The following is a 19,123-nucleotide window of genomic DNA, read 5'->3' as shown; positions in this document are numbered from 1 at the left end:
TGTTTTCCGTCATAACGTTGACGTGCCAATATCAAAAGATTTTGCCACGTGAAAGGCCTTTCCTTAACAGATCTTGGATCTATGTAACACGGAAATATTTTCCCTTTTTTATTTATTTTAAAGGGTACAATTAAGCAATTTATTCTCAAGGTTATGTATTTGTCTATCATTGATTAGCAGCCACAATCTCAATAGGTGAAATTCCTTTTCTATCCACACACACTGCTTTCTCAATTGTTGCCAATATTCTCACGTCTTGTTCTCTGTCCTATTCCCCAAATTGCTGCTGCACAAAGCATTTTCAGTTTCTTTTTATATAAAATATTAATAAAAAGAAAAATAATAAGCACTCGATTCCTAAATATGGGGTTTAATTATAACTTTGAATTAAAAAAAATTCCTACAGTATCCTTACAAAATATATCATGTATATAAAAAAATATTTATCTATGATTTTTGGAGATTTAAAATGATTTATGTGTTTGAAGATATTGAGGATAAAATATTTTTTTTATTATTATTAGAATAATAAAGCTTCAAATCAATGTTCATGACCCAAATTAAACCACCCATGAAAGGTTCATCCCCTTTAAGCATACGAGTCTAATCTAAAATCAATGAATTGTGTATTAGGTGGTCTCAAAAGGCACGTCTCATTTCCTTTGGGCCCTAGCTACAATTCCTTGAATTTTCTTTATTCCACATTTTTTAAATGTAAAAAAAATTAAAAATTATGATATATGAGTATTTAACTTGATAATAAATTGATATAATATTTAAAAAACTTTAAATTATTTAACAAAATTCAAATAAATTATTACGTTGAATAAGATTTTATGATTAACAATTATTAATTAATTATTGTTAATTACAATATTAATTATAATTTTATGACACATGAAGTTAACATGGTAAGTTGATATATTATAATAAATGATAACATGATAACATGAATACGTAATATTTTTGTTCAAATCAATATCAAATGGGTATAATATATATTTTTTTAAAAATACAAATATAACATAACAAGTAATATTTTAATTAATAATAAGTGATAAAGATAAACATGATAGAAAAATAAAAATTTATTTGAATTTTTTTAAATAATTTAAATTTTTTAAAAATATTAAATCTAGTAAATTTATATATTTATGATAAATTTTAGATTTAATATTATTTTTTTAAAAACACAAAAACCAAAATAAAGAAATAACAAAAAAAAAAAAGAAAAATAAAGAACTACATGTTAAGCGAACAAAGATTATTATTATTTATTAATTTTCTTTATTACTACTACTAATATACTTTTTTCTTCTTTATTTTTTAGCAAAGCTTTTTACAGCTTGGGAAAATAAAACAGCCAAAATTCTTGTTCTCTTTTTCATTTTGTCCTTGAAAGTTTTTGGTGGTAAATTTTCTCCTTCTCTTATTTCTGCACAGAGGCAGACAAACGCACCCAACCGCTTTATTTCATTGTCTTTCTTCCTTCTCCCAAACACAACTTTAACCATTTCTCTTCTTCCTCTTTTTATATTAACTCATTCTAATAGATTTCTCTCAGATTTTCATCCAAACAAAAAAAATTTCAAGGTACGTTTTCCTCTTTTTTTTTCCCTTTATTTTTGTTCTTTTATTTTGCTTGATAATTTTGTTAGCTAATTTTTTGAACCGACTTTAATCATGAAAATTTTGTTTATATGAGGTCCGATTGTTGGTTATTTGATTGGTTTTGCTATTTTTGTGTTTGATCTTGATTGTACAGTATAATCTGTAATGTTTTCATCTTGTTTTCTTGTTAATCATGCTTAGATTCTCTGTTAAAATTCTGTACTTTTAGAGATATTCAGAAAAAAAAAATTTTGCCGTCAAAAATTGGTTTTCCGATTGTGATCATGGCCGTGATCATCATCAGCTCGAGTTATTTCGTTGTTGATCATCCGATGATGGGACTTGACTTAACGATGATCAATAATTTTAATTTTGACGTGGTTGTTGTAGCTTAAAGAAAGAGAATTTTTTAGTGTTATTATATTTAAACTCTGTTTATAGAAAGTAATTCAATGTTCCGTTTTCATAGAGTCAACTGAATTTTTTCTGCCTTTTGTTCAGAGAATCGTGAGGAAAAGGTTTTTAAAACTGATTCAAGACTTCGTATTTTTTTATTTTTTTCTATGGGTGTGTTTGACATGTGAAATTGTTACCCAGTATATCATTTGGTATTTTTCTTCCCATGTCCTGCATCGGGTTCATTGCAAAAAAATGAAGGGAACAGAATTGAGCTCTATCACATATTATATCCTATATCGTGCCTAACTAATTTGCTTTTCGGGTTTTGATCCCAGTGTTGCGCTCAAATCTCACCTGTTCCCTTGCATGGATTTCTGTGATAAGCTTAACATTTCTTTTTTTGGTCCAGCACATTGATGTTGTCAGTGTTGGTTTGAAGGAAATGGAAAATGATTATCATAAAATGCTACCTCCCTAGGGCTGCTGTAACATGAGAAATTGGCTTTCATTCTTTGGTTGTGGTTCAGATGCCAGTTCATAGTTGAATTACATGTTGTAGATTCTAGCATGTCCAATAACTGCTGTTGGACAAGATCCTATAGTAGATAGGATTGGACCTAGTTTTCTCTTGATTGCCTTAGCATCAACTAGGTTAGATGTTTTTCTATGCAGGTTAGGCACTTGGTGTTTTGTTCTTGCCCTGCATCCTGAGTTTGCCCTTGAGCATAACCACTAATTAGTATGCAAGTTTTGGAACAATAGCATATCCACATCTGAAGGTATGAAGTTTTGTTATTCTGTTCTCTTTAAGCAATTTGTTTAAGTAGTTGTTAGAACCTGTGCATTGATACTTCTTATAGCTGTCAGCTTTTGGATGAAGTGTGTCAATATCTGTCCTCCTATTGTTTTTTCCCCTTCACTTTCCATCACCCTCTTCCTCATCATGTCTTGCAGTACCTTCATCTTCAGTTATATTTCATATCTTAATTCCCCAGGCATTTATCATGTGCTGCAAATAGTTTTTGAAGTTTGTTAAGCATTCATTTGGATGAACCATACATAGGATACTGGAGTTGGTAAATAGCTTAGTTGTGGCCTTTCCTGTTTCTATTTTCTGAATTGCAAATGGTGTTGCAGGAAAGCTTTGGTCGATTGGGCAAAAGAAGAAAAGATTCCTGTGTCTTCTTATTAGAATCACGTGCACTCATTTCGGAGTGTTATAAGTCAGCTTTCATACATGAAGAGCAAATTAAATGGTACTAGAGCTACTACTCCAATTTGTGGAATTCTTAGACCTTGTTCCATCAGAATTCACTTTGACATCAGGGTTGTTCCTCTCCATAGAGTGGAGATTGCATTGAAAATGATTTAAAGAAAAAAATAAAAAAGACTAAAGATTATAGTTGTGCCATGCTGTTAAATTCCTCATATTTGACATTCTATGTTAGCATGCTAGATGCCTGGTGTAGAGTGTTACAGGAGGTTTAGGGAGTGACATTGAGATTAAGGAATTGAGAATAGTATCTTTTTTGTATCTTCTTGTGTGCAGTTCTAAGAAGATGTAATGACCTAAGAACCCCCAAGAGCCCTGGGGCATCTCCATGGCCTTTACAGTTTCTGATAGTCATCCAATTTACGGTTTCTGCTGAAAGTTTGATTTATGGTGTAGGGCATGGTGATGGCTTTGCTGAACATTGATCTTAGTATCGTCTGCTGGACAACCATTGAAACATGCCACTTCTGGAGACTTGTTGGGTGGTGCTAATTGATTTCATATCAGATATGGCCTCTTATGGTGGAAAATTGGATGCCTGGATGATGACTATAGGCAAGTAGTTGGGATTGTGTTTTCTTGCTTATTGATGGATGTAGTCACACCTAAGTGGTTTGAAAAAATTTAGGTGTTGAAATTTTGCTTGTGGGGACTAGGTGCCTGTGAGGAGGGGAAAATTATGCTAACATTGTTGGAGTTCCAGTGACTATATAAAGGCCTGATGGCTTCAGGTTCACATATTTTATTGAGGTGGAGGGTCAACTTATACTTGGATGTAGTGACTTAGGTAAGCCAACACTTATGCTTGTTACTGTCAAGATGCAAGGCAGTGAACTTTCTTGACAGGAGAGCTGAATGCTTATTGAATTTTGGTTAAACCATTTGTGCGGCTACTTTGGTCTTTCTGCTTCTAAATATTGAAGGGAAATCACTGGAGTTTGGTTTTGTGAGATTTTTGTGATTGATTGTTATGCTTTCTTCTTATTGTTACGCGCCTCGTTTTGAGGAGTGTTTTATTCACATGTTCTTGAAGCTTCTGTGTTTCTGGGGTAATGTCTTCCCCTTGATTTGTATTACTAAAGCTTCATGGTGAACCATTCCACGATTGTGAACCATGCCCATAAATTGATGGCAGATTTCTTGTAAGTAACTAAACTTATGGCAAAGAGGCTGGCAACTTTAAGTAATGTACATAATATATATATATATATATATATTTTTGTTAGTACTCACGTAATCCTCTGACCTTGGAAGTTTTCAGAAATGCATTGTGAGGCACAATAATGTACCTAAGAGATACAATTATGTAACGACTTCATCTCTACTTCAAATGTTTCATGATAAAAAGGTACTGTAGGAATCAATCTAGACCTTTCGTGTTAAAGCCAGATATGCTTTCGGTGGACAGGATTGTACATTAGTGATGGTGACTGTCACCTTTGTAATTTTATCATAGACTTTCCTGTTTTCTTATTATTTCCTTATTTTTCTTTTTTTTGTGATTTTATATAAATTATTGGATTTTGGATGACATTTTCAATTTCTTTTGGTAAAGGGTACACTTTCAATGATTGTATTTAAGGGTAAAAATAACGGTAATCACAGCAGACTACATGTGATTGGCCACTATTACAGATGATTGAAATTCATGCTCCACTTCATGTATGTAAACATATGGTCTAATTACTAACTTTCCTCTTGTTTAAGAAACAATTTATACATCCACATGGAATAGACTGCAGCTCCTTATGATAATGACTTATTTCGAAATTGTAGCTTCTCCTATTTCTCTTCTTCAATTTCTTTGAGGATGCTTGATCTGCTAAAAACATGGATGCTTTTGCTACATATATTCATATTCCATGTTTATCAACTTTTTTACTTAAAGTTTACAGCATACTTTAAATTTGAAATCTTCATTTCTTTGGAGGCTATCTCAATGCTTTTGTATTCTTCTAATTATCTTCATCATAGATAGGTTTCACTTCCCACCTTGCAGAGTGGAAGTTCAATATCATGGAGGTTCCTTCTTACTAATTAATTTCCTTTCTTATACTGAACCAAAAGGAGGAAAGAAGGAAGTTACCTATTATCTTGGTTTGATTACTAATTACATGACAGGAGTGAAAGGCCTTATACTTCTGCTGTTAATTTGGCTTTACAAACTTTATAACCATGCTTGGTTAAGTGATGGCCATTATCGTCCCTTACATCTGCCATGAATTATAAACAATTCCAGGTGATGTCCTGATGAGTAATACTGCTTCTAGTGCTTCCTCTACGAGTCTGAACCTGAAGTTCTATCGCGGTGGGGTACTGGGGTTAGTACTGGCATCCAATTTAAAGTCTGTATTTAATTACTAATCTAGTGTTCTCTATCTTGCCTTCACTTGTTCTTTGTTTCTTGCCCAGAATATGAAGGATGCTCTCTCCAACTTTGTGGAGAGGGGCAATATGTAAGCAGATAAATGCATGTGGCTGGACTATGGCTAGCATGCCAGTGTATAAGAAGACCATAGTGTGCACCTGGGTAGTTAGGGTTGTTGACTTCCTGTATCTGCGAAAGCCTACTGCAAAAAGCACCCTAAGCATTGAACACTTTTGCTGCAGCATCGTTTTCTCCAATTTCTAAGAATTAACTCACCTGTGATTTAGCTGTTTATGCACAATTCTGATTTAGCCAAAGCATAAAATTTTGTAGTTGGTAAATTTCTAACTGATGTCCTTTTCATGTAACAATTTGCGCATGTGCGCTTATGTGTATTGGGTGACCTTATGTGGGCTGGAATGTCTGTGTGATGTATATAGCAAGCTTACTTCTATTGTTATTTGATTTCCAAAAGCTTGATGTTTATTAGGAAATATGTGTATGATGGTTCTCGTTTCCATAGTGCATGTCACATCATATCTTTTATATTTTTGATAGCATGGCAAAATTGTCTTCTCTTGTAGAAGGATTAAGCAGTTTGCTTTAGGAGCACAAAATGGGTGGCTTAATATTCAATCTATCTCTGCTCAGTGACAACTAATTTGTGATACAACTAAAAGATGTAATACATGGAGCTGCATTTAGCTGCAGATACATGAGATCTTAGACATAATTGTATTTGTGTTAGAATTGTGGATTTCTTTTAGAACTTTTGTGGAAGTTCTTACTAAGAAATGAAATGTGGTAAAATCAGTGTATGTTGCTTGTAAAAATGAAAGGGGAATGCTGTATGCATCCTTCTTTCATTTTTCCTGTTGTTAGACATTAAATATTTATAATAACTCCTCTATTCTCTTCTTATTTTTTTTTTCAGGTTGACTCTTCATTTGGAATATAACTTATCTTTAGGTTTTTGGTGACTTGGTTATGGGGCATAGACATTTATTCGGCACATCCCAAATGTTTGAGGGTGAACATGAGCAGAGCTGGAATCATATGCATACAGAGCAACCTTATGTAAATCTAGGTATTGTTATTTTAATGCCTTCAATTTTGCATTATAATTTAAGCAGATAAGGTTGATGTTGATGACAAATAGATAATGTTTACAGTATGAAAAAAATGTTTTAAGGCAGTTAAACCTATTATATTCTCTTACCTAGAAAGTTGGACCTGGGTTTTGGGTTATGCCTGCTTTTTGCATTATATAGGATCCTCTGTTTGTGTACTAGCTATAATTCTGATGCCTATTAATTCTTCTTGTTTTGTTCCACAGTGAGGGCAAGCACTACAGAACATGGTTCCTTCTTCTGTCCTGTAGAAAATATGACTGTTGAAGGGGTGCATTTTTCGTCTCATTGGAATCCTGTGCCTAGATCAAGTGGTTATGCTACCTCAAGCCACAATGTTGAAGCACCACACTATCAACCTGACACTTCAGGCCCATCTCATGATGTTTTTCTGCATCCATCACCACCTGTAGCATTTAGTGCAGCCCCTGAAAACTACATGCATCATGCATCTTCTTCCAATCATGATAGGCAGACTTTCCATGGAATTGAGGGTGGTTTTGTTGATCTCACAATGGGTGGCGTAAGAGGACCTCACAAACGAAAAAGCCCTGGAGTCCCTTCAGTCTGTGAGAGGGGTGGTTCAAGCAGATATGTTGGTGCTGGAAGTTCATCTGATCTTCCTCTATCTTCTGACTTTTGGCAAGAAAAACCAAATATAGAAACTCAACACATGCATTGGGATCATGTTGCCATGCCTTCAAGCTATAGAGGCAATGGCCTCTCAATTAGGGGTGAGGGTTCTATGAGGAATGTGAGAAGCCGTCCAGCACTTGATCTCGAATCCAACCTAGTTAGGACCCATTTATCAAGCAATCCTTCTCACACTGCCTACTCTACAAGCCACCCAGTTGACCATTCTAGCTCAGTGGATCTCTCAGGTCAGAGCTCTAATGCCTTGTCAAGGGAGTGGGAGTGGGGCCATTTGAGAATATCTCCTAGTCATGGAAGGAATCAAGCTTCAGGTTAGTTGGACATTTCTCTGTGTCATGTTTTGAATCTCCCCATCATTTCTGAGTCTGTTGCTGTTGAATTGCAGATTCAAGTGTTTTTAATCATGAGACAAACCAGTTTCTGGGTGGTAGCAGTGCTACAACTGCTTCTGCTGAGGTTGGAGGTCTTCAGCATGATTTCATTTCGGGTAGAAATCCTGTTCTTCCTCAGAGTTTTAATGGCAACTCAGCACAATCTGTAAGGGGTGTTCGCACAAACTATTCTCAGAGATCTAGCCCTACTTTCAGGGCTTCTTCCAGCAGTGTGCGCTTAGGACATGTGGCACCTTCAGAAGAGGGGATGCAGGTTTCTGCTGAAACTTATTCCTCCAGACATCCTCGGCCATTATCAGCTATAGCATGGCGTAATAATGAGCGGAATGGGAGGTCAAGGATATCTAATGACAGATATAGATCTCTAGCTGATGATGCAGCTTTCCATGACCGATTTTCATCTGAGGTATTTACTGCTTATGAAGGAATTATGTTCTTGCTTAGCAATTGAGGTGGACTTGCATGTCCTCTAGTAATAATTTGAAAACTCATTCGACACAGCTTTCAGCATGTTGCATTTCTTCTGAGAGTGCTGCATTGTTTCACTTTGGTGCTCTTTATCACTTAATAAGTACTCTTCTTTGTTGAATGATTGTGGCATTTTCTGTTTGATGACCAGGCTGTGAGTATTTTTGTTTATTATTTTTGATGATTCTGAAGTATTGAAATGCTTCAGATCAAGTGTTTTGCCAATGAGATACAGGAAAAATCCTATTCAGTAGCATTTACTATATATTAGCTTGCCAACTAACTTCACTGATTTAACGAGTCATTAGCTGAATGTTATAATTTGTTTTCACTCTGCAGGGTTTTATGATTGTGGACCGCTCAGCCTTTTATGGGTCTAGAAACATGCTTGATCAGCATAGAGATATGAGGTTAGACATAGACAACATGACTTACGAGGTATGTATTTCCGTTATCTACTACAGTGTGTTATATTCTTAGTGTTTTGTTTGAAATGACCTTGGATGATTTGGTTGGGCAGGAGCTACTTGCACTAGGGGAAAGGATCGGGAATGTTAGCACAGGCTTGTCTGAAGACTTGATATCTAAGTGTTTGACCGAATCAATTTATTGCTCTTCAGGTCAATTTCAGGATGAGAGCTCTTGTGTGATTTGCCTGGTAAGAATTTATTTCTGTTTGAAACGTAAAAATTGTGGATTATATGGTATGTCTCAAGTACCGGCTGCTACTTAGCGACCAAAATCTAAGCTATCTCAGTTCTATGATCCCATTTGTCCGGTCATCTACATATTTTGATTTCAAAACAGAAAGCTCTAGTTGAATTTGAGAAATTCTCAAGAATATTTGTAATTGACAGGAAGAGTACAAGGACATGGATGAAGTTGGGGCATTAAATACATGTGGGCATGATTACCATGTTCCCTGTATCAAGAAGTGGTTGTCAATGAAGAATACATGTCCAATCTGCAAAGCTTCAGCTCTGGCAGATGATGCCAAGGAGAAATAATGGCTTTTATCCTGGTTTATCATTTATCATTTATCATTCTTGTACATATAATTAGAGTGTTGCTCAAACGAATCTCACAGACATCGTTTAGAGAAAATTTGTAACAAAAGGAAATGTTGGCATCCATCTCAATTTCGTGGGGCCTTAAAAGTTAAATTAATTTCAATCCATTTGTTGTTTTTACCCCAATTTTCTTGCGAGTTGTGCAAGGATTGTGAGTCTTTGTGAAATTCAGCAGGCAACCCAAAACGGAAGAACAAGGATGCAATGCACTTTTCCTTCCCTTTGAATCCACGGCTTGAGAAATGGCTCCCCTTTGCTTACATTCATGGTCTCCCTCTAGCTTTGGGTTTTTGGCAAGGAAGTTATACCTTGCAGCTTCACCCAAAACTGGAATCAACCCTTGTACTAGTACACGGCAAACACCCATCTATAATTCTTGAATTGCTGTGGCAATTTGGTACAAGTACCTCACAAGTTCAATTTAATCTCAATGCTCTCACGCGAAACCAATAATATCGTGACATGTGAATTTTTCTCATGCATTTTAAAAATTAAAAAAAATCTAAAAGAAGTATAAATTATCTAGTCATAATAATTTTAAGCGTGAGATTAAATTCACATAATTATCTAATCATCGTAATTAACGATTTTTAATCACAATATTATTTATTGTCTTCAATTTTACATATATTTAGAATTTAAGGTTTAAATCAATCAAAATTAGAATAAATAGATTAAAATGGAACATTTCACTTGTGATTAAAAACCGTGCGGCAACTTCGTGGAAAATGGGAATAAAGAGTGAGCAGAAAGTTCCGGAATAAAATATTCGGAGTTGCGTGAGTCAGCCGTGAGGTGATGATTGGCTAATTAAACAACCAACCAGTAACAAGTGGCTAAGGTTGCGCCGACTCATCTGACCCTAACTTTCTCGCTTTCTCCGGACCATCCTTTGGAAGTAAGAAAACCTATACGAGTCGGTCACCTCCTCTCCTTCTCCTATATAAATTCCCCTCTCCACCCGTGTTATCTCGCATCCAAACAGAGCAAATCAAAATCTTTCTCAAATCATCTCCTCAGATTATTCTCATAGCCTTTTAGAAGATGCAGATCTTCGTGAAAACCCTGACCGGCAAGACCATAACTCTCGAGGTCGAGAGTTCCGACACCATCGACAACGTTAAGGCCAAGATCCAAGACAAGGAAGGGATCCCACCCGACCAGCAAAGGCTCATCTTCGCGTGGCAAACAGCTCGAAGACGGCCGTACCTTGGCGGATTACAACATCCAGAAGGAGTCGACTCTCCACCTGGTCCTCCGTCTTCGTGGCGGTATGCAGATCTTCGTCAAAACCTTGACCGGTAAAACCATCACCCTCGAAGTGGAGAGTTCCGACACGATCGACAACGTCAAGGCCAAGATCCAAGACAAGGAAGGGATCCCACCCGACCAGCAAAGGCTCATCTTCGCCGGGAAACAGCTCGAAGACGGTCGTACCTTGGCGGATTATAACATCCAGAAGGAGTCAACTCTCCACCTGGTCCTCCGTCTTCGTGGCGGTATGCAAATCTTTGTCAAAACTTTGACCGGCAAAACCATCACCCTCGAAGTCGAGAGTTCCGACACGATCGACAACGTCAAGGCCAAAATCCAGGACAAAGAAGGCATCCCTCCCGACCAACAGCGGCTCATCTTCGCCGGGAAACAGCTGGAGGACGGCCGTACTTTGGCTGATTATAATATCCAAAAGGAGTCGACTCTCCACCTTGTCCTCAGGCTCCGTGGAGGCATGCAAATCTTTGTCAAAACCTTGACAGGAAAGACTATAACCCTGGAGGTCGAGAGCTCGGACACGATTGATAACGTTAAGGCCAAGATCCAAGATAAGGAAGGGATCCCACCAGACCAACAACGATTGATCTTCGCTGGGAAGCAGCTTGAGGACGGGAGGACCTTGGCTGATTACAACATACAAAAGGAATCAACCCTTCATCTTGTTTTGAGGCTTCGTGGAGGAATGCAGATTTTTGTCAAGACCTTGACTGGAAAAACAATCACCTTGGAGGTGGAAAGTTCGGATACAATCGATAATGTCAAGGCAAAGATTCAGGATAAGGAAGGAATCCCCCCAGATCAGCAAAGGCTTATCTTTGCCGGGAAGCAATTGGAGGATGGGAGGACTTTAGCTGATTATAACATTCAGAAAGAGTCTACCCTCCACCTTGTCCTTCGTCTCCGTGGTGGGCAGTGATTGTTCTAAAGGAAAGGTTTTGTCGTTGTTTTAAATTTAAGATACTGTCATAATAAGGAAGTGCCTTTTTTTCTTTTTCTTTAATGTTTGATATCTGGGTCTTATCGCATTTGTAAGATGTTAATCTAAGTATGGAATAAAAGTTTGCTGATCTTTTCTTATCTGCTTCTGTCTTGCCTGTTTTTCTGAAACAAATGTCCATGGAATTCCCATTAGAACTCTTTGGATCATAAAGATAACTAATGATTGAATAATGTTTATTATAAACAAAATGAAAGTTGCTTGAAAATTGGGTTGGCTCTTCTCTGCTATTCACTTTCAATTATAGTTTAAATTTCATACATTGTGACGATTGCTGTATTGGAAACTATTGGTAGAAAAAGCCTATGTTTTGAGTTTTTTCCGGATAACAACTCTAAACAAGCAGTTTTCACTTTCTTGCTCTTTGATCAAATGAGAAATCATAAGGTTCAATCTCGATTTCATGTTGGGAAGGATTATCTACTTTATTAGTAGCTTTGTGTTTCTGTTCTGCGACTTGACCCCTATCAGGCCCTTCTATTTCCCAGCCTTCATTACCAAAATTAGACCCCCTTGGTGATGTTTGGGAACTGTCTGCTTCACCTCTATGGTTGTGAAGGAGGTGAAGAGGGGTCACACCCCTTGATGGAGTGTCTGATCTGCTTGAAAATGGGGTCATCGTGCCTGAATGCCGATTATGTTTAATGTGTTTCTTAGCTTCCTGGTGCCAGTTCCGCAGAGCATTTGCTATTCTCTCATTGAAGATGGTAGGCTTCATGGTTGAACCCATCTGTTTGAATGCAATGCAAAGACTTTGAACATTTTTGGACATAGACAAATACTTGTGTTCAAGCAATGTAGAGTTCTCTATATGACATTTTCAATTATTTTCACCTGTGTCACCAATGCATATAGAGGAAGAGTCACATAGCTGCATAGTATTTGTATGAGCATCCTGTTCAAACAAAGGCATAGCTAGGATTGTTATTAAGGAAGATTGGAAGAAGAATTTGGGCAGAGACGCAAAGGTATTCAAATGGTTAATGATGAACTTACCCCATTGATGTCCTGATGATTATATCGCCCCGCTTCTCATGGAAGCAAGATTTTAAGCTGAACTCATACTTCAAAAGGGAAACAAGAAATAAAAGAAGAGGAAACGAGGAGGTAGGGTGTATGGTGAGTATATATACTGTACAGGAGTTACAAGAAGAAGACAATAAGACTATGCTTAATAGCTCACCAATGTCCATACTAGGAAGGCTAGTTGAAAGGCATTCTGTTAAAAATCAGAAAAGAGGGGTAATTATTAGTATCAGATATTGTCATTGATTTGAGACCACATTGTACATATTTGAACTTGCGACAGGAAACACCTGAAAGAGTACAAAGTGAATGAGGTAGAGCAAACCTGAAAGAGTACAAAGTGAATGAGGTAGAGCAAGAGGTGAGGACGGTTGAACCAAAAGTGGTCATTCCCTGGCTGCACCACTGGAGTCCCCTTCACTACCTCTCCTCTTGCTTGAATCCTCAGCCCCATATTAGTTATCACAACTTGAAGCTTTGTACCCACCAGCAGGATGATCTGTTAAGAGCCATGTCCATTATTTAACAATTATCACCAAAAGGGAATTGACAATTCAGTACATAAAGTTGCTGCTGAGATGCTTACAATCAGAGGAAGGAAAGGCAACCACAAATAAGAGTACGTGCCTGTCCCATCTCCAGAGCAGTCAGAAGGTTAATTACTTCCTGATAGCTATATATTATAGACTTATAGCAGTAACTTTGCTATCTTTGTTGATTCATGAATTTGGCATGAAGAAAGATTGCTATCAAAGAAAAGGAGATAATTTAGGTGAGGATTGTTGGCTTACCATGGGTGTTGAACAGTAGGAATAACACTGCAAAGAACCAGATGATTGGGCTGCCATCACAAGAAGCAATGTTATTACTTTTCACTTTTACCAATAGGACTAACATCTAAGTTTTAATCAAACAAAATTAGATTCAAAGGTGAAATAAATTATCACAGCTAAACTTGAGGATTCAAACAATCAGGATTTAGAATCAGATTCTGATATGATTGGCTAGCCTAGTTTCTAGCCATTCAACCATATTGTCTTGAAAAGAATTACTATGGCTTCTTTCAAACAAATGAATTAAATAAATGGCTTAAAAGCTTTACTTGATTCCAACGACAACTTTGAAATCTTCTTCAAGCGATCTCTTAATGTACTTCTGGAAATCAAATTTCGTCTCACTCTGGGGTGCCAAATGAGCCTAAGAAAATCAAATGTGTCAAAGTTAACATAATTGTAAGAGAAAAAAACCCAACAAGAACAAGATGCTAATTATCTGAAAGCCTTACAATAATGAACCCATAGCGTAGGGTTAAGTAATCAACTTTGGGAACTGATCTAAAGAACTGCCTGAAGAAACAGACCTGCAATTTTGTGAATTGCCAGTTTGCCATCAATGCTCTCATTTTTCTTATATTCGGTTGAAACTGTCATGTTAAAGGGTGCTCAGATTGAAGCATGAAAGGAAATAGAGAATCAATGGAGGAGTTCAACTTACTACCCACAGTAGGACTGGTGCGCGGCTCCAAAAGCTTAAGTGCCTTCGACCAAAAGTTGTATCCCTTGTAAATCTAAATCTCTCAGGGTCTGCAGGATGGACCCAAATTTTTGCTTTGATCATAATGAATAATATGAAAAAGACAGTGCTCAAGTTGATAACTATTTTCAGGGCCTTACGTTTTCGTTAGTATTATCCTTAAAGACGATAAACATACCATGTGAGAACTGATAGTCTACTGTCCTAGTTTCCATTTCCCATGTCTTCCATTTTCTCATCTGCAATCCCACCATCATTTCAATCAAACAGAGAGAAGGGAGCAGCCTTGGCAGAGAGATATAAAGACAGACAGAGAGAGAATAAAACCTTAGCTCTGCCTAATGCCAGGGTGATGACACAATAAAGCACATGGGAAATTGCTAACAAAAATATGAATATATGGAGTTGGTCAATGCCATCTGTGGAGACAAATGGAACTTGACCCTGCAACATCAAGAATTAATCTCCTAGCTTAGTTTTTCAACAATTTGAACCAAAAAAAAAAAAAGGAAAAAGCTAAAACCGAATTCAACATGCCTTGGCTGCACATTTGTCATATCCTGCTGCTGCTAAAACTCTTCGACCACCACCACCAGAATCTTGAAACGTTAGGAGCCTTCTCAGATGTTTTTCATCCGAATCTGAAGATTTATCTTCATTCTTGTCTGATTCACTCTCCTGTTTCTTGCTACAAGGATGCCATGTAGCCCCTAAAGCCTTTGATATGCAAATATCAGATACGACTCCTTGTCCCACTGTTAGGAGCAATGACATGAACCCGAATAGCACAAGCTCTGAAAGGAAGAGAAAGCCAAGTTTTCTGAAAACCAAGACAACAAATTTATTTAACCTTAATTTAATAAAACTATGCATATATGGAATGACAAACCTGATTTAATCTTTTCAAGTGCTTCACAAAGAGCTCGCTTATGTCTCTTTTTTAACCACTGCAGAACGTAGAAAACTGAAAAAATTACTGTCGAAGTACCCAAAAAAAACCAGCATGAATGTTATTAGAGATCAAGGTTATGAGTAGCTTGAATTACCATTCCAATTAAGTGGATGACATGTTCTATGATAATTGATATCAAAATCAGCACAAAACAGACAGCTGCGACTGCCCAAGTTGGCGTTTGCTCTAAAGACCGACTCCCTTCTTTTGCTGCCATATTAAGAAACTGACAGAAATTTCAAGTAGAAAAAGTTCAAGGCCAAGCTTTTTGCTCACAGAGAATTAACTTTCTTTAAGATTTAAGACCTCAACCCGGCATTCATGAGCTTGTTGTAGTATATCTAAGAGCACTTACTTATTTATAGAAAGGAGGAGACCTAGTAAGCTCACTTGTTAACGTGGGGTGACGTTGAAAGAAGCAAATGGCACTACGGTAGACCTTGACTTGGAAATGTTAGGGATCAGCAGAAGTTCTACCATGCTGGCTAACCTCCTGAGCAGTCTCGTTCTTAATCAATTACTGACTAGAAATTTTTTGCACAGAGAATTCTGATACGAAGCAAAAGAGGATAAAAAAATGATTTTTTATTTCCATTTGGTAAAAGGAAAAGAGAATAAGAAGTCAGTGGTTATGAGAGTTTAGGGAAGTGAGGTATGGAGAATACTTTCAGTATAATGAGTTTTACTTTAATTCTAAGTCTATTAACATTAATTGTGAATTGATTGTTACGAGACATCTCACCGAATAAAAAAATTATTATAAAGATAAAATTATAAAATTTTAAAAAAACGAAGGTATATACAGCCCTTGCTAGCGACCCATTCCCTCTACATTTTACCGGTTATATCAGTTCTCACTTCTTCATGAAAGTTTTCATATGAAAAATATCAGATTAGCCTAGTAACAAGATCAAATAGGCAATCTTGATGTATATTATATCTCCTGAAAATGGAGGATAAAGTTTTCACTGATGACAAATTAATCTGCAGTCTCTTTTTAAGTCAACTTTTCTACCCATGCGTATCCAAAATGATCGACTGGAGATGCCAGCGTCTAGAGGGTAACCACATTTAAGTTCTGTCCATTAATTAGCACATATGAACACATTAGGAACAGAAATGACTTTCATACCATACGTAGAAATATTATCCTGAGAATTTTCAAGGAATTTTCCAAAGAAGAGTATCAGAAATTTTCTTGATATTGCTTCTCGTCAAATATTTCGATAGAAAAAAAAAAGGGTAAGAAGTAAATCAGGATGTGATTAGACCACTAAAGGAAAGAGGAAGAGTACCCAGGCAGGTCGACTAATTCTGAACTCAACGTTCGTTCAGGGAAACTAAACGTAATAAGTGGGAACAAGGCCTTGGAAGTTCATCAGTACTTCAAGCATTGACGCTGATCTCTTCTATGGCCACCCATTAACCAAACTCCCAAAAAAAAAAAAACCTCCGCTATTACTTAGTGGTAATGCTTTCCAGAATATTGTCATCTACCTATCACTATTCTTTGAATGCAGTTTTCACAGGTAGACTTGACATGACCAACACATCAGAATTCATAAATTTGGGTTGGCTTTGAATCCTTTTCCATTCTGTTTTATACAACAATTTCTGAGAACCTAGTTTTGTTGTTCCTGACCAAACTGACTCCGTCTGATTTCAAAGTCAAGAGGTAACTTAGTCCACCGTCAAAGGCACACCCCATCCGACCTCATTAACACTCCCGTTGTCATCCCATCACCACTCATACCATTATGATGAACTGGTCAAGACTTCAGAGACAGAAACTGATCAATGTTGGAACTTTAGAGACAACGAATGTTCTACGACTAACAATAACAGCCATGCAACAAACAAACCCAAAGTAAGCTTTTTCAATGTCATTTGAGTTGAAGATGTAATATGTGTAAATAGCAAGCAATTTTTCATGATTTGGAAGTTTAGAGTGATAGAAATTTGCAGTATGAATATGGTTTTCTGATTTTCTTCCTACTTTTTTTTTTCTTTGTGTTCACTGTAAGTTCACATTGTGAATTTCCAACAATTAATTTATGGATTGAAACAAAAATTTAAGACAAATGGACAGACTACGACTAAGAATCACAGCCATGCAACAAACAAACCCAAATTAAGCTTTCTCAATGTCACATGACTGAAGATGTAATATGTGTACATAAGCAAGCAATTTTTCATGATTTGGAAGTTAGAACGCTAGAAATTTACAGTATGAATATGGTTTTCTGATTATCTTCAAACTTTTTTCTATTTCTTTGTGGTCACTGCAGCTTCACGTTGTGATTTTCCAACAATTAATTCACGGATTGAAACAAGAAATTAGGACAAATAGACAGACATTAGAGACCGTTCAAAGGTAGAAAAGTAGAAGCACGGACATTGGTCTGATGTGTCAAAATCAATCTTAAATAGGTCGAGTTGGTTCAACTCATTTTCGGACAAGAATTCCTTCTCCAAGTTCTATTGAACACGTGTTTCGTTTTCCATTAGAAAAATTGCAAAAATCAATCTTTTACCTACCAAGAACCTTCTCAATTTACTTGTCTAGACTTCCAGCTTAGCTGTCTTGAAAACGTACGTAAGCTTTGTAACCCAAGACTTTTGATGGGTACAATGAAATTGAAATTGGTAATTCATAGGGATTTTCTCTTTCTTTTTTTTCCTGGGGTCAGTGATTAGCTCTTTCCTTTCATCAAGGAAAAGAGAAACTTTGCCTTTTGCAGTGCAGTTTCAAGTTTGAACCTTGGGCTAAAATCAAGTCAATGACCAAGAAAATAAGGAGACCACCCTAGCCACTATCTTTTGCTAAGAGAGAAGTTTTTCCAGGCTTTACAATGGGTCCAAAAAGAAGCCTAAATGGCTAGATTAGACCCAAAAAAAGTGAGGCAGAACAATGCCCAAAGTAGCCCACAATCATTTCGGGCTAAGCTCAAAGATCTAGAAGTTAGCCAAAGCCTTAAATAGGCCCCAAAAAAAAGCCCAAAGGGGTAGATTCAGACCCAATAAAGCAAAGTAGGGGCACTCCGAGAATTGAACTCGGGACCTCTCGCACCCTAAGCGAGAATCATACCACTAGACCAAGTGCCCTCGTTGACCGTGTTTTAGTCGTTGAGCCCAATCCGGAACTGTTGGTGTTTTCTTTCGTTGCTGTGAAATCAGCCATTGGATTCCAAATGTGGTACGAATTTACACTTGTGTAAGATTTTTCATTTTTGTTTGAAAATCTTTATCGCCCAAGGATTCTACATGCAATTGGGTTGGTGACATGCTTATGCATGACGTATAGGCTTATAAATGATCACTGATTTAATAGATTAAAAAAAAAAACTTTAATTCTTCTTATTTCATCTATGATTAATAGTTGACATAATATTAAAAAAAGTCTTCGAATTATTTAAAAAATTTTAAGTAAGTCCTTACTCTTTTATTACGTTCAATTAAATCTTTTTATTTTTATTTTGAATTAAAATAAACTCTTATAATTAATGATTGACTAATTGTTACTAGTTAAAATATTTTCATATGGCACTGATATGGTGCTGATGTGAAGAGTAAAAAATATCACATTAATATGCCACATAATAATCAATTATGATATACTAACATGTTATAGTATCATCAATTATAATATATTAGCATATTATAGCATGCGATATAAAATGACAAATGATATTTTGATTAAATCAATTATTAATTATAAACACTTATTTGATTTAAAATAAAAATATAAGAGTTTATTTGATTTAAAATAAAAATATAAGAGCTGCATTGAAAACAATAAAAATAAAAAATTTTATTTGAATTTTCTTAAATAATTTGAAAATTTTTTTAGATATTATACCTTAATATTTTGAAGCTGTTTAAAGGTTGGCTTGAATTGCCTTGTATGTAATTTATTCCAATGCTTAGTTACCATATCAAACTTTATTTCAGAGAAAAAAAAAAAAGAAAAACATG

The 19,123-nt window shown here is 36.2% G+C and overlaps 2 protein-coding genes, 1 non-coding gene and 1 pseudogene across 11 annotated transcripts; 2 read left to right on the top strand and 2 right to left on the bottom strand.

The window, feature by feature from the left end:
- Positions 1,426–9,491, top strand: LOC18597926 (E3 ubiquitin-protein ligase RLIM). Of its 7 annotated transcripts, XM_018121356.1 has the most exons (10): positions 1,426–1,593; positions 2,683–2,789; positions 3,148–3,266; positions 3,560–3,838; positions 6,586–6,738; positions 6,988–7,746; positions 7,821–8,233; positions 8,635–8,733; positions 8,816–8,953; positions 9,153–9,491. In XM_018121356.1, exons 5-10 carry the CDS (start codon positions 6,639–6,641, stop codon positions 9,300–9,302), a joined length of 1,659 nt encoding a protein of 552 aa, XP_017976845.1. In that variant the 5' UTR covers positions 1,426–1,593; positions 2,683–2,789; positions 3,148–3,266; positions 3,560–3,838; positions 6,586–6,638; the 3' UTR covers positions 9,303–9,491. The 7 variants fall into 7 exon arrangements, with proteins under 7 accessions (XP_017976845.1, XP_017976848.1, XP_017976846.1 ...); XM_018121359.1 differs by lacking the exons at positions 2,683–2,789; positions 3,148–3,266; positions 3,560–3,838 and adding exons at positions 5,523–5,604; positions 5,696–5,987; XM_018121357.1 differs by lacking the exon at positions 3,560–3,838.
- On the top strand, positions 10,208–11,717 carry LOC18597927 (annotated as a pseudogene). Its single transcript, XR_001928043.1, has one exon. The product of XR_001928043.1 is annotated as a polyubiquitin (transcript).
- On the bottom strand, positions 11,745–15,504 carry LOC18597925 (MLO-like protein 6). 2 transcript variants are annotated; one of them, XM_018121361.1, is made up of 15 exons: positions 15,243–15,504; positions 15,086–15,143; positions 14,730–14,990; positions 14,524–14,633; positions 14,375–14,435; positions 14,158–14,246; positions 13,949–14,023; positions 13,766–13,860; positions 13,455–13,504; positions 13,250–13,290; positions 12,989–13,162; positions 12,821–12,856; positions 12,634–12,701; positions 12,472–12,532; positions 11,745–12,367 (listed from the first exon to the last, which is right to left on the bottom strand). In XM_018121361.1, the coding sequence occupies exons 1-15, from the start codon at positions 15,363–15,365 to the stop codon at positions 11,987–11,989; spliced, it is 1,683 nt and encodes a 560-aa protein (XP_017976850.1). In that variant the 5' UTR covers positions 15,366–15,504; the 3' UTR covers positions 11,745–11,986. The 2 variants fall into 2 exon arrangements, with proteins under 2 accessions (XP_017976850.1, XP_017976851.1); XM_018121362.1 differs by lacking the exons at positions 11,745–12,367; positions 12,472–12,532 and having other exon boundaries at positions 12,547–12,701; positions 14,524–14,640; positions 14,734–14,990.
- TRNAP-AGG lies at positions 18,182–18,253 on the bottom strand. The gene has a single exon. It is a non-coding gene; the product is annotated as a tRNA-Pro (tRNA).

The sequence above is a fragment of the Theobroma cacao genome, chromosome 5, assembly GCF_000208745.1.
Source record: "Theobroma cacao cultivar B97-61/B2 chromosome 5, Criollo_cocoa_genome_V2, whole genome shotgun sequence".
In the NCBI taxonomy this organism is placed as follows: Eukaryota; Viridiplantae; Streptophyta; class Magnoliopsida; order Malvales; family Malvaceae; genus Theobroma; species Theobroma cacao.
This window is presented reverse-complemented; position numbering and strand designations above follow the sequence as displayed.